The 15,438-nt window shown below is 44.5% G+C and overlaps 1 protein-coding gene across 1 annotated transcript in view; it reads right to left on the reverse strand.

Moving 5' to 3' along the window:
- Positions 1–4,919: 4,919 nt before the first annotated feature.
- Positions 4,920–15,438, reverse strand: part of LOC144108691 (uncharacterized) — a 46,534-nt gene continuing 36,015 nt past the window's right edge. The window contains exons 4-6 of the mRNA XM_077641862.1: positions 12,282–12,526; positions 5,437–5,454; positions 4,920–5,096 (exon numbers count right to left, since the gene is read on the reverse strand). Coding sequence (XP_077497988.1) covers positions 4,920–5,096; positions 5,437–5,454; positions 12,282–12,526 — 440 coding nt within the window. The remainder of the gene's footprint in view (positions 5,097–5,436; positions 5,455–12,281; positions 12,527–15,438) is intronic.

Raw genomic sequence — 15,438 nt, forward strand, 5'->3', positions numbered from 1 at the left:
TTTGTGTGTTCTTAAAAGCTAGCGTGTACAGGTTGACACGGTACATTTCAAAGTCTGCTCATGTTTTATGTCTTTTACTTCGTTGAAGTGCTTCAAAATACTCCTAGCAAATTGCAATTCAGATGGTGGCTTTCTTCACATGTAAAAGAGAGAAATATTGATACGTAGCACATTTGAGGACTTTTTCAAAGCCATTTATACAGGTGTCTCTTTATTTTCTTCTACAGAACCAATTGGTCTAAATGGATTGAAAGTGCTGTCATTCAATATATAATCATTCCGAGTGGAGTTTTACGATCTGAATTTATGTTACTCATGCGTAGAGCTTGCACCTTATAAAGGGTTTTATCTGCCTACGATCAGTCCACTTTATCTGCAGTCCCTGATATTTTGTGAGGCTGAAATTCTTACTCGGATATAGTAGGTCTATAAACTCTCTCGGAGAAACGGTGGTCCCGGGCTCGAAACCCGGACCAGGACGAATTTTTCTTTAGGTACAAAGATTCGTTGCAAACTGTATAGCTTTCTTTTCCTGCGCTTGAGTTGAGGATAACGAGTGATTACTCGTCAACTGAATAATCAAAACAAAAAGTGTAAAGCAAGTATTTTGTTGTAATTCATTCTATAGCACTTCCTGTAAAATGTTTTGCTCGGTTAAGCATTTGTTCATATAAGTGTTGCTGTAGGAATTTACTTGAACTGACCAAGCCTCTTTCATGACGGGCTACCGGTTTCAAGGGTAAAATCGTAAAGTTTCGGGTGAGTTTAATGAGTAGTGAGAAAAGCGGCGCCAGTCTGCCCAGCACGGAGAACGGTGACCGTACTACATTCCAAGTGTTACTTTGGTTCAGGAGAAAACGGTCCGAACGGGCACTTGCTGCGCTGCTGTGCTCCTGCTTTGGCGGTGCTTCCTCGTGATTGGCCATACAAACAGCACTGGCAAGACAGCGCTATGCAAATGGAATGGAGGGGTTTGAGCTCTTGGGATCCCCTTTACAATTTTCAGTCATCGTCAGCATGCAGGTGTATTTCTGTGCGCTATTGGTTTAAGCGGTGCTTGAAGGCTCCTACATGGATGATGCATTTCGACCGGTGGTTGATCCTGGTGAGAGGAAGCTTCACACACGCTAACAAGCACACAAATACCAGAGCTTTTAGCCTAAAGAAGAATAACTCTGCTTAGGCACTTAATTGAAAGCAGTGAGGGCTGTAACCCTGGGGTTGTACATTATTTTATTGCGACACTGTGTCTGTGGCATAAAGATCTATTTATAAATATAGATTCTTGCACTACCAGTAAAAAATCAGCAGTGGCTCAGCTCGGCTATGCCAGGATATCCGTAGCGTGAGCTACGCTGAGCCGCTGAGCATCAATTGCCGCTGAGCAGCAAATTCGCTCTCCTTCTCCATGGCTATGCCACACTGGCAAACGCCCCGCTATATATGTACACACACTGAAACCTCTGCGCAAGCGATCATGCGATCACTGGCAAGAAGACGATAAAGGTAACCTGAGCTGATTAAACACTATAAAAAGAAGCACCAGAAATTATGCCCGAAAAGCCGTAGCCAGGCGGGAATGCCCAGCGGGGCGTCGTCCGCATTGCGCACTGTTGAAAATGCATATTCTTGCACTACCAGTAAAAAATCTAAATGTGAGAGCTGCTCCAGCAAGCAAAACTACCTTCAGGCACCTGTAAAAATTTAAAAATGCAGGTCCAACATACGGGCCTAGCAACTCTCGAATTCATGGCGGATGTGCTCCCGCAGCGTTCCCCGCTGCGGTGGCATGCTAGGTTGTTATTAAGATAATATTATTATTAATAATAATAATATTGTTACATCTTGGCCAGCCGAAGAAAGAGAGACAATGATCGATGACAGTAAGGTGATTTAATGGCCGCTGGCCTTGCGCGAGCGCTCCTGCCCGCGCCACTGCACAGTTCGTCGTCTTCTTCGTCACACTACCCGAGTCCACCGCGCGATTGTCCCGATCGGTGACAAAGAGATGCGCGAAGTGGTTACGGGCTTAAGAGGATGGTTGGACAGGAACGAGAAGGTGGTGAGGTGCTGGCCGCCACGATGAAGGGGATGGCTGAATGATTTCTGGTCCAAGAAGATTCCGGGCCGCAGGTGGCCATGAGCCGACGGCCGAGGTCCCAGGACGCGCCAAACGCCCTGGGCAGGGGAACGGTGTCTTCAGATGTAAGCGGCATCTTGGGTCGGTGGGGTCGGCAAGTCAGGTCCTTGCGTCGGATTCGGTTCATCGTGTTTAGTGGTCTGGGTTGGGTACAGGGCGGGAAAACAACGGCGAGGTAGGTTCGTGTCTGAAAGACTGGGGCACATCTGAGCGACGCAGGGCAAGAACTCACGGCCGACGACGACGGCTGATGCAGGACACCGAAGCTCCAGGACCAGCATGTCGATGATAACCCACACCTCCACCAAATGTTACGTGGAGGCCAGCCGAAGAAAGAGACGCGATGATCGATGGCAATGAGGTGATTTATTGGTTTTTGACCTAGCGCGAGTGCTCCTGCCCGTGCCACTGCACAGTTTGTCGTCTTTTTCTCACAATATTATTCACTCTGATGAATAAACTCTGAATTGTATCCTTTTCTTCGCGATGACTGGCCAGCTAACACTGGGGCAATTACGATACAAACACGTAATTGTACAGTGAGTTTAAAGCGAAAACATACTAGTCCTGGGGTTAATTCGCCCGCGTGTGTTATTATCTTAGCGTATGTTCGCAGATGGTAAAGAAAATCCGAGTGATGGCTAGAAAAAATGGGGTGAAGTCATCGAGCAGCAATAGGACGTTGACAGCCAGCCGAGCAGCGCAGGTGAGGAGCAATAGGTGTTAATACCAGGTTTATTTATTTATTTGTTTATTTATTAGAGATACTATCAGTCCGGTCAGGACCAAGGTAGGAGCGATACAGGGTACAGATTACAAAGGCGGAACACGACAAACAAAACACCAGCACCATCCAGTCGGTGCCAAGTTTAACATATCAAAAAATGGAACTGACCTCTAAGCAACAAATAAAAATGCGCAAAAATATCGCTGCAACGAAACAGAAAACAATGTCAAAACACCATGCCCAACACAAATGCAGGGCGCATTATATCAGGCACTATACCAACAATCACGAACTCCGGCAGAGAACATATCCAGACCCGATGCGAGCACCACATTCTCTGGCAGTCTGTTCCATTCTCTCGCCGTGGACAGGAAGAAGGAATGCTTGTAGCAGTGCTTAGAAAACTTTTGTTCTTTTACGTGTCTGCAATGTTTACCCCGAGTGATACGTGAAGTAGTTTCGCTAATGTATTGCTGCTTATCGATATGTACCATGTTGTTCATAATCTTATAGAAAAGAATGAGTCCTTTTTGTTTCCGGCGACATTGAAGAGGGCGCAAGTTCGCTAAAGTGTAAAGTGGGGTTACCTGATCTTGTCTTCGGAAGCGAGAATAGATAAAGCGAAGTGCACGTCGCTGCACTCGCTCCAGTTCAGCTGCAAGTGTTTGAGTGTAGGGATCCCACACCTCACACGCATATTCCATTATCGGGCGTACGAGCATCTTATAAGCCGTAAGCTTAGTATCCTGTGTAGCATGCTTAAGTGACCGCCTAATGAATCCTAATCTTTTATTTGCTTTAGCAACAATGTTATGTACGTGAGTGTTCCAACGCAGGTCTGAAGTAATTGTCACTCCGAGGTATGTATATTCTGTTACTCGATTAAGTTTGTTTTCTTGTAATGAGTAGTCAAATCCGAGTGGCTGATGTTTGTGTGTGATTGTCATACATACTGTTTTACTGGGGTTTAAAGACATTTTACTGGGGTTCTCAAAAATTACCCCAATTCGCGCCCTCTAGGCCGAGGCGCAAATAAACACGCTTGACGAACTGATTCACCAACAGCGCCAAGCACGGTGCACAAAATGCTGCATTTATCCCTGAAGCCGCTGCTCTCGCAAAGTATGTGGAAGATGGCTCTGTGTTTCCTGTTGTTTCCTGCATGTCACGACCGCAGTGGCTTTACCAGCAAGTCACAAACGATTGGACTAGGACTCGTGTACACTCACGATCCGTTGGCCACGTGAATGAGTGCAGTGTGGGGACGGATGTTTAGTGCTCCCCGAGGAGTAAAACTTTTGCTGCTCTCAAGACGGGGTTCTTTTTGGAGTAACTGTTCTTATTATCAAGGAGTATTAGTGCTCCTTTAAGTATCTGCTTTACTCTGACATGCGGAGAGGTACCTTTGGTGTTTAAAGGAATACAAATTTTACTCATCTTAGGAAAGGGGTTCTGTTTGTAGTGATTGTTTTAATCATCAAGGAGTATTAATGCTCCTTTTAATACCTGCTTTACACTCACGTACAGAAGAGAGGTTTATTTGCTGCCCAGACGAGTATATTTTAATTGATGAGGGAGCCTATTTTAAATGTGGTAGTCCTTTGGAAGCCGTATTTTAGACCTTTGTGTTACGCAATAAATGCCACAATAAAATTAGTTACTGATTTCAAACAATATTTTTATTCAGCACGGAACACTTGAGACCAATGTGCCGGAGCTTGCTTTCGATGTTTCGAGGGTAAGAAAAGCCAGAACACTGGTAGATACTGAACCGCCCATCAATCTCCCGCAAAATTTTTCGACGTAGTTTGCGCATTACCAGAGATACAGATGATTAAAAATGTCAGTCCGCCTTTCCCCCCCTCAACTCTTGCGCAAAAGGGAGCCATAAAAAAATAAAGAATTCAAGCTGGCGCGACGCTCCGCCTACGAATACGTCACCATTGTTTACTTCCGGTAGCCGCGCTCTCTAGCTCGCTCGCTTCAAGCCTGACGCATCATCGCATCGTCTGCCATCGACAAGATTCGCTCATATATCTTCGTTATGGACCCCTATCTCGAGCAACGCATGATACAGATGAGTACTGAGATGGGCTTCGAGCCATACAAGATTAGGCCGTTTGAAAACCAGGCGTTGAATTTCGACGACGACGAAAGCGATCCGTCGGCGGGATCACCGGACTCTCCTGACGACGGCGGTGGCGATGCTGTTGACGGGTACTGATGCATCTGGGAATAATCGTCCGCATGTTCTTACTTGTACAAGTTCTGTAAGTCACAAAATGGCAAAAAGTAGCTAGCGTGAGTGCTTGCTTTCTTCAATATTTTGAGCTGTCGCCCGTCGAGCTATGTTCTGCAGATAAACATTCAGGGCTAACGCAGGTGCAGTTGCGGCTTCTGCGGTGTAATGCCGACGCCCCTGGAGCAAGTTTGCTGCCGCGACATTCCGGCAGTAGTTGCGGAGTGCAAGGAAGGGTGCGTGACACAGCATCGCGCATTTCAGAGCGTATGCTGCACCACTGAGGTTCTCAGGGTGGTGTATTGGACGATGCGGGAGAACGGCTCCCACCTGGAAGAAGACGATGAGCTGCACAGGTAATCCAAAAGTGTCTTACAACTGAAACACAAATATATGTTCCCCATAAGCCCTGGTGATGCATTTATTTCAAAGAAATTTGGATTCGAAGTTGAGAAAGTTTTTCCCGCCGCTCTGATTCAAACTCGAGAACTCTTATGACGACACGGAGAACTCTTATGACGTCACAGAACGGAGTGACGTGATACGTGACGTAAACGCAGACTCCGTGATTTCTGACGGCTACCGGTGCGGTGCGCAACCTTACTTTGCCAGCCTCAGGGATTCGTGACTTCCATGAAGTAAGGAAAATTCCTCCAAGGTGGCGCCTCTTGTCCTAGGAAGTCATCACGCTTGTACTTGCGAGATTGGCCTGTGGCGGCGACACCTGTATTTTGCTTCTTGCTATTTTCTACATTACAAGAGCTTTGTTTTCAGTAAGAGTGGCGTTTTTGTGATCAGGAGCTGCTATTTTATCGATACAAGCCAACTTCAATTTCTCCTCGGTGTCCCTTTAAGGGGTCTTTCAAGTGCCCTATAGTTATGTAACTTCCATGGTGACTTCCTTCTTGTATGCCTGGTGAGTAGTTGCTACTTGACCAAGACAGGTTTATTTTCTACTTCTGATACCTGACTACTCACTTAAAACTGTCTTTACCTCCCCTGAACTACTTACAGAGCACTGTCATTAGCAAATAAAAGGTTGCCAGGGTGCTGTTCGTTAGATTTTGTAGCAAGTTTTCATTCCTCTGTAAACATGCAGTAATCAGTGAAAGAATTTTGTGAGCTTGTATGTTTCTGATTACTATTTGAACTTTTCCTGTAAACGAGCATGATTACTGTGCAGTCTGTAGGCCTCTTTGGAAACCTTTACATATGCCTCTTTTATTTCCTGGTTATGCATAGCTTGCATGATTGCTGATATTTTAACTAAATGGAATGCGTTTTTGTAATGCAGCTCCAATTCTTTTTTGCGGTGGCGGTGGAATTTAAATCAAGGGAATTTTACAAACAAGCCAGGTGATCAATCTTTGTTTCAGCATTGTGACATGATTGCATTGCTCTTTGTTCACAGGTAACGAAGACTCGCCTCTTTAACCACAACTTGTTCCGGGCAGACAATTTTGCCGACTTTCATGGCGAGAAGGCTGTACGTCAGGTATTTGGCGCTGCACCCTGGTGAGTCACAGCGACCGTCACCAACCAGTTCAAGTTGCACGCCTTGCAGTTCTGCGAGCGTTGCCTGCAGCTCCTGAAAAAAGCTCCATGCAAGACAACACATACTTTTCATTTCATTCCTTAATCAATAAACAGCTCACTTGTGGGACTTACATGAGCCCCATATTTCAGCACATAATATAGACTCCATATCTTAGGGTTTTTACAGTCATGACTAAGGCCCCTGGTTTGTTGCGGTTACATAAAAAATCACGGACTAAGCATTTTTCGCATAAATTGTTACTAGCCACGTTCTCTTTTGAGTGCTATTATTTTGACAGTAGATCAGCGGGAATGGCATTATGATAACAAATATCTGATTTATCTTATTAAGGCGAAAGTCTTTAATGGTTAATACTCGCGTCCGTCCGTTACAATTTAGGTCACGGGACCTTGTGATGTCACGGCATAGCCGAGAGGCCAAAAAAATGCAGATGGAATGCAACTTAGGAGGCGATTCTTAAGAGTCGCATTCCACAATAGAGAGAAGTGCTCGTCCTAAGTCGTTCTTCTACTGTGTCTGTGTGTTTTTTCGGCGCCACTGTTTACCTTTCTGGATAGAGAAGTGAAGCCTACAATAGATTTAATACATGTAGTGGCCGCTGATGCGGCAGCAGTGGACATCACTGCCTTCTTGCCACTACTCGGTATTGAAAGCAGCCCAGTCCTGCACCTGTTTGCCCTTTCTTTTCTTACTCTACTCAAGTCTTTTAGTGCCTTCTCTTTCTCAGCTACCCACACTACCTTCTTACTTCATCCATAGCCGCCTCTTCGGCACTTGCGCATAGTCCTTTGCCATAAGGCCGCTGAAAAGCTCCTCTCAAGTCTTATGACGAAGGTTGTTTTAGCTACCATTAAAAGCTTGAAAACAATTCACGCTGTAGATTGTATTTTTCAGCATTATTTGTTACCTCGCGCCAAAGTTTGCAATTATTTGTTCTCAATTAGCAGAATTTTTAATTTTCTACCGCAGAAAGTTAGGGGCCTCATTCATAACGATACGCTGGTAAATACTGCTTGAAAACGCGGCTGTAAGGAGCGACCAATACAATTTTTTTTCTAAATTCAGTGCCAAATTGTGAATCATTAAATCCTGGAAATAAAATACGTTTTTGCATTGATGAACAATGAAACCAGGACATTTCAAATGTCATATCATTATACGGCATCAGAATCTGACAGCCAAGAGCCAAGGTTCATAGTGCTAGCTCCAACGCTTATTTTGGTTTCAAAAATGGTCTGCCATACTAATTATAAATGCTGAATGGAAGCTGTCCATGTGGAGCCTCAGTTGCAGCTATACACAGTCATGCATCCTTATAGCTTTATTATACTACTTCCATCAAATTCCTTCCAGAGAACAAATAAACTAGTCTGCATCATTACTGATTGATTTATTGTTTTTGTATGTTTTTCTCCGATGAAACTGGTGTTTAAGGCGGGCTATGAAGTTGCACAGAGCTTTGTACAGCATGCAGCCATTACCTTCTTCACAGCGGACAGCAAGTAGGCCCGCTGATAATTGTAGCGTTCTCCCGCAGATAGTCTGCTCATTGATGGACCGCAGGCAACGCAGTGATGCAAGCACCAGGCATCCGCAGAACAGTATCGGCGCTGCCAGTGGAAGGTTGCCAGCTGCCTTATCACCCACATGTGGCTGGCTCTCCCAGATGTAACTATGGCCTAGTGCACACACAGCCTGCACTGTGAGCAGTGTGCCCTCCACAGTCAAGTGACTGCTGCAGATGGCAGCAGGTGCGGTAGGTGCCCACTTGCTCTCGCAGGCACCTGTCAAATACAATGAACTTTCGTTCACTTTGAACAGGTGCATCTTCATGTAAACTGAAAATAAATAGCATTCCACTGCATTCCAATTGCATGCACTCAGGGTACATTTTTTTCCTTGCAATACAAAGGTTGGACCTTTCATTCAGCTGCCCTTGTCCGAGGTTTTCATAAGTGCACTCCTACAATGCAAAATGGTTGTTGTCAATGTGAACACTCCTGGTGGCTTCCACGTTTCATAGGCCCGTTTGGCGCTAACGCTGAGATTATTAAGACTTCAACACCTATTGAAGTAATTGACATGCCAACCTATCTTCAAACACTGCATATACCTTATTTCATACTGCACTTCAGTACATGCACACATAAATTAGCTATGAGCAAAGAGGAAAGCACAGTACGTGTATCACTTTGAACGGATACCATTCGTGCAGTATGAGGAAAGGAGTGAAAAACGGGAAAGAAAAAGGCACCATAGTGAGGGCATAGAATTATTGCAGTGAATTGGAGCTCTTAAATGCGCTCTCGCATGGTTCGGCATGTGGATGCCTTCTGTATTTTGCGTGCATCAAAATTGGTTCTCTAAGGGCAAGAATTAATCACACATTCTCAGGCTGAGCTGCCGAGCAGTGACCATAAGTTTTCTGTGACAGGAGCAGATGCTGGTATAGTTGTTAAAATATTAATTATACACTTCACATATCTGCCGAAACTTGTATCCAATGGTGACATGTATGTGGTGTCGTGCTCTGCAGCTGACTGTTTAACTCCAACCCAATCAAAGCTGACCACTGTCTCAGACACCACACTTGCTGCCTCTTGTTTCTGTGGTGTTGACGCATCCTGCACTGGGTGGTATGGGCGACAGCAGGGCAGGCAGCATTGCATGTGGCTCGGTCTGAGGCCTGGCAGGAACAAGTTTTTTAATGCTGAAGTTTACCTGTGTAGCTGCAGCAATTTTCTGCACTTATTACCTGACTAGTAGTGGTTTCCAGCCTTTTCAGGCTGGAATCCCCTACCAAGTTGCGGAGTGCATCCTACTTACCAGAAGACCGTCGTAGCGGTGTTCTGGGCACATCATGCCACGGCTTTGTGGTTTGTGTTACCACCGTGTTCCTTGTTGCAGAACACATGCAGTTACGAACTGGCTCCTAAAAAAAGGCAGATGCAATTATCTGAAAGTTGTGAACTTATGGCATGCTCTCTAGACTGGCGTGTATAGCAGCACTCCTACCATTTTCTTATGAATGCTGATGCTCTTGCAAAGCAATGGAAGGCCTCTCTTTAGCTGAAATTCTTAACAGCCACAAACAAGCATGACTGAGTTGTACAGCTAACTTTTCTGAACATCATCTGCTCGCTATATGCCGTTGTCAGCCATATCCAGGAAGCAAAGGACCACGATCGCGGACAGAGAGTCAGAATGGTGTGCATTGTTGGCGTCGTAACAGTGGGACTACTCTTATTTTCCCTTATGCCTTTAAACGACTGTCCACAGCACAGGAGCATTAAAAAGATTACATTGCTTGTTTGTGGCACGTGTTATGTTATAGTAATGCTATTAAGTGGAGCTGTTGCACAGTAACTGATTACAATTCCTAGCTTATAAAGAAACAAAGACAAGTGTAATGCGGCAGCCAAATTGGGCTACTACATATTGCAGTTCTTAGCTGGCTAGTAGATGCTCCAGTGGCTTCACTAACTGTGGCTTCACTGTTCTCTACACCAGCCTGTGGTGGAACTTGACGCTGAAACTAAATTAATCATAAGGAAGCACATATTTTTTATACTCTATGATTTGTATATTAAACAAGGCTGAGCTACCTCATTTTTCGTATGTAGGAAAGAAATTGCTGGGCATGATAAAACACAATATCAAGAACACTCAAGGTGAACCAGCACTGAAATGCAAGGACAAATTTTTCCTTTCATGCAGTGTTGTTCATTTTGTTTATATATTGAAGAAATTGCATATTTACTTCTTCCTTAAGTAAATAACTTTCTCTTTTTTGCACAGTGCTATATAATGAAGCCTTTTGTGTTCACTGAATACTGAAAACTAAGTTATCAATAAGTGTCAGAAAGAGAAATCTATTTTATTCGAAGGTTTATTCGGTGAACCGATAATTAAAAAAGCAAACAAACGCAAAAATGTAGGCCCAGCTGTTTTCAGTATCTGCTTAATAGCTATAGCGCTTTTGAATGGGGACCTGTCTTTATAGCATTACTTTTCCCGACCTCCTTACAATGGCCGGCATGTCTGCACTCATGAAATTTTTACGGACAGAAACACTTTCCCGTAACTGGCAGGCTATGCGCGAATTTTCCTTCAAAACAAAATGCACGGTGACGAAGGCTTCGAAAGCCACTATCGCGTTTTTTTTTGCCGTGCCTCTACTTTCTTTGGAATGACGGAAATGTTTTTGCTGTTGCGAGGACTGCAGCCAGCGGCAAAATCACGCATGTACAAGTACGTACGGCACAGGTGGTCCCTGCACGGATATCGCACGACGGGCGCAGGTATGTTTTGTATAGTGCCATGTCAGCTAGCTAGCTATATATATATATATAATGACTAAAGGGAGACCAACGTTTGAAACAATGTAATTTGACGTTTCGGCCGTGGAACGGCCTTCATCAGAATAACTATTCAGAATAACCTACTAGGATTTTCTGATGAAGGCGTTTCACGGCCGAAACGAAAAATTACATTGTTTCAAACGTTGGTCTCTATTCAGTCACTGCTACTGACCGTGCCAAGAAGTCTTTTTCCCAGAAATATATATAAATACGATGCTGTATATATATATATATATATATATATATATATATATATATATATATATATATATATATATATATATATATATATATATACAGCATCGAATTTATATATATTTCTGGGAAAAAGACTTCTTGGCACGGTCAGTAGCAGTGACTGAATAGAGACCAACGTTTGAAACAATGTAATTTTTCGTTTCGGCCGTGAAACGCCTTCATATAAATATATAAATATATATAAATATATATATTATATATATATATATATATATATATATATATATATATATATATATATATATATATATATATATATATATATATATAAATTAAAAACATTCCCCTATGCACCTTGGTTTCGGTGACCGTTGGCTTCCTTAATATGTTAGTCAAACGAGCCCCTCATTTCCTTTACATTGTCTGCTAATAGTTTAACGGGGGTCTCGGTTCTGTCAGTCTTGTTGCCATAGGTAGCATAAGAGGGCTCTCGCACAGTTTCCGCCCTCGCCGTTAGATGACGTTCTACGTCACACTCGCGGTATTTCAGGACGTGCTACGTCCACCGCTATGGTTGAGGCTGGCGCTGGTGAACACTCTGAAGGTTCGCTTACATCCAGTAAACATAAATACCCACGAAAGCAGCAGATTGGACAGCCGTCGCCGTAGCTCAGTTGGTAAGAGCACCGGACGCGATATTCGGAGGTCGTGGGTTCGGATCCCACCGGTGGCATGGTTTTTTCTGCTACTTTATAAGTAATTTTCTTTAATACCGATTGATTGGCACTACAAATTAGAAAAAAAATTAAAACATTCCCCTATGCACCTTGGTTTCGGTGACTGTTGGCTTCCTTAATATGTTTGTCAAACGAGCCTCTCATTTCCTTTACATTGTCTGCTATATATATATATATATATATATATATATATATATATATATATATATATATATATATATATATATATATATATACGGTGCTGGAGTTCTGACTCACGCACAGCATCGTACGATAATTATCAGAGTGCCACATTACAGTTATTCCCACAGGAATACTTACCTTCGTCGTTGGAAGAAATAACGCCGGCAGAGCTCTCGGCTTCAACCTCAGCTTCTTCACATTCACACCTGTCCGCCGCACGAACTCTGGGTTGTAGCAGTAGTCGTCAGGCGAGAAATGCCGACCACAGACACGGGGGCTCTTGCGCTTGTCCGACGGGGGAGAGTCCGATGCGCTGGAGCCAGACAGCTCGCGCGCCTTCATTTTTCGGTAGAGCTTGCCGAATGGTAACACCTTGCCGGCCCCTGGCTTTGCAACCGACAACATAGCACGGCCCATTTATTCTGGTCGCGAGTGCGACGGAGGTCGCGACCTAAATCACTGGAATGTTAGCACTAGCACCGCTTCTAAAATTCCGAAATTTACTGCGCTTGTTAGCGAGCGTACTTTTCGTGTCTATATTAGGCGACCGTAGTGCGTCCCCTTCTAACACGTTGGGTATAGTTCCCGATACACCACCGGCGCCGGCGGAGTGACACACGTGCTGCGAGCAGACGACAGTATTGAAAACCGGAATTGCAGTAATAATTTTTCCCCGCCGCGGTGGCTCAGTAGTTAGGGCGCTCGACTACTGATCCGGAGTTCCCGGGTTCGAACCCGACCGCGGCGGCTGCGTTTTTATGGAGGAAAAACGCTAAGACGCCCGTGTGCTGTGCGATGTCAGTGCACGTTAAAGATCCCCAGGTGGTCGAAATTATTCCGGAGCCCTCCACTACGGACCTATTTGTTCCTCTCTTCTTTCACTCCCTCCTTTATCCCTTCCCTTACGGCGCGGTTCAGGTGTCCAACGATATATGAGACAGATACTGCGCCATTTCCTTTCCGCCAAAAACCAATTATTATTATTTATTAGTAATAATTTTTCCCCGCCGCGGTGGCTCAGTAGTTAGGGCGCTCGACTACTGATCCGGAGTTCCCGGGTTCGAACCCGACCGCGGCGGCTGCGTTTTTATGGAGGAAAAACGCTATGGCGCCCGTGTGCTGTGCGATGTCAGTGCACGTTAAAGATCCCCAGGTGGTCGAAATTATTCCGGAGCCCTCCACTACGGACCTATTTGTACCTCTCTTCTTTCACTCCCTCCTTTATCCCTTCCCTTACGGCGCTGTTCAGGTGTCCAACGATATATGAGACAGATACTGCGCCATTTCCTTTCCACCAAAAACCAATTATTATTATTATAATAATTTTTGATGCTGCACACACAATAACGGCGTAAACATGCATACAAACGACTACTTTCCTTTCTTAGATTAGAAACGTTTCCGAAAAGCAAAGATTTAATGAATCTTGCAATTTTATTTCTGTAATTACCGGGTCTGGCGTTTGGTCGCGCTGGCGTGGCGAACCAATGAGAACCCATGGCTCCTGACGTCATCTGCAACATGCGACGTCGTCTGCCAGACTTCGCTCGAAAGCCCGCCACCGATGGTCGCCGTGAGGTGCGAAAGCGGGAATTTTTTAAAATGTACTGTAAACTATCCGCTCGCTTCTGAGGCCTCGTACGTGGCATGAACGCTCAGTGGTCTGTACTCTACTTAATGAAATCATTTTATAGCCAACTTCGAACCCTCCTTTCAGAGGCCCTTTAAGTCAAGCTCACAAAACCTGTTCAGAGTACACTGTTCAATAAGTTAGATATTGTTGATGTTTCAACGTTTTTCTTGGCAAACATTAGCTAACAGGACATGGTATCTAATCTAGTCGCTAGTAAATTCTGTAGCTTGTCGGATGAGAGCGGCTGAACGCGGTTATTAGGCTATCACGAGCTGCAGAGAGCCGGTTTCGTAGCCGTTAAGGCATTGCCGCGAATAGAAAGCAGCGTTGATCGAAAACCTTTTCCCCATTAAGCTTAAAATTGAAAGGAATCAAAATTTTCTTGCTGAGGCATTTGCGCGTTCCCATTGCCTTTGCCTGCTTTCCTGTGCTGGAAGGTGCACTGTTATATAAGTTTTTTTCACTTGTGAGAAGGTTCCTCACGCGTTACGCATTGCACATAAGCAGTGGAAGCTTGCATATGCAATTTCCTTGCAGGTATAACAAAAAGCAGCGCATTTTGAGGGCGCCGTCATTCCGCGTACAGGTCAAAGGCAAGGGGGGTTAATGATACAGCAGAAGGGGTGAAACTTCATTATAATTTCTTTGGCATTGCTAGGACTACCACCAGACCCCTCCCTCCAATCCCCACTGACTTCTGTTCTGCTTTGCCCTCAAATTCGGGGCGAGAGTTCGAAAGAAAACATTCGTCGCAGGTCTATCTGGTGAGGAAAAGAATTTAAGTCACAAGAAACGCCAATTAAAAACAAAACACCATAAGTTTCGGAAACTACTCGTTTCCTTTATCAAGTGTAACTGGGGGCGTGTTGCAGCTAGCCTTTTCTTAAGCCGTCGGTTATTCATCCACCCGGTCACTATATCTAGACATTGGAATTCAAAAGGGGGGGGGGGGGGGGGGGGGGGGGGGGTTGCTGGAGAGCGCTTAACATTGCCCTTCGTCCACTGAAAATTCCATGACTTAAGTAAGAGTCTTTAGAGCGGGCGCGGCTCAGTGTCCAGCACATTATTTCCCTCAAGTTAGTCTTGTCTGCCCTAGCTCCGTTTCCTGTTCATTTGTTTGACATCCGGTCTGTGCTGCTTCATTCTTTCGCGCGAAGTGCTTGGTTTTGCCACTGTACGACGCCAAGCACTTCGAGCGCAGGATCATGTATATTTGTGTATGCCTTATTATTTTTTTCCGCTGCCTTCTGGGATCAGCAGTTAAAACCGGAACGCTTGGCTCCGCGATTTTCACATAAATGGAAGGTGTTTAGAAACTGGAAGCGACGAGAAAACTTTTCTGCAATTCTCAAATGCAGAAAGCTTACAATACCCCACATTTTGGAACTCGAGGTGTCACGACCCCATGCCCGCTGCCGAAAATCACTCCTACGTTAAGACGCCACCAACACGGAAAATATAAAAAAAATAGGCAATCTCCTTGGATATATTTATTTATTTAATTATTTATGCAAAATACCTACAGCGCCCCCAATAGGGCATTGTTGTAGGGCGAGTCATCATAAAAGCTACAGTTTAACTACAGTAATTGAGGCAAAGGAGGCATCGGCATATGCTGTGCTATGATAACAAAGAAAAAATCGCTTGCTTTGTTTACATCAC

Source organism: Amblyomma americanum, chromosome 10 (assembly GCF_052857255.1).
Source record: "Amblyomma americanum isolate KBUSLIRL-KWMA chromosome 10, ASM5285725v1, whole genome shotgun sequence".
NCBI lineage: Eukaryota > Metazoa > Arthropoda > Arachnida > Ixodida > Ixodidae > Amblyomma > Amblyomma americanum.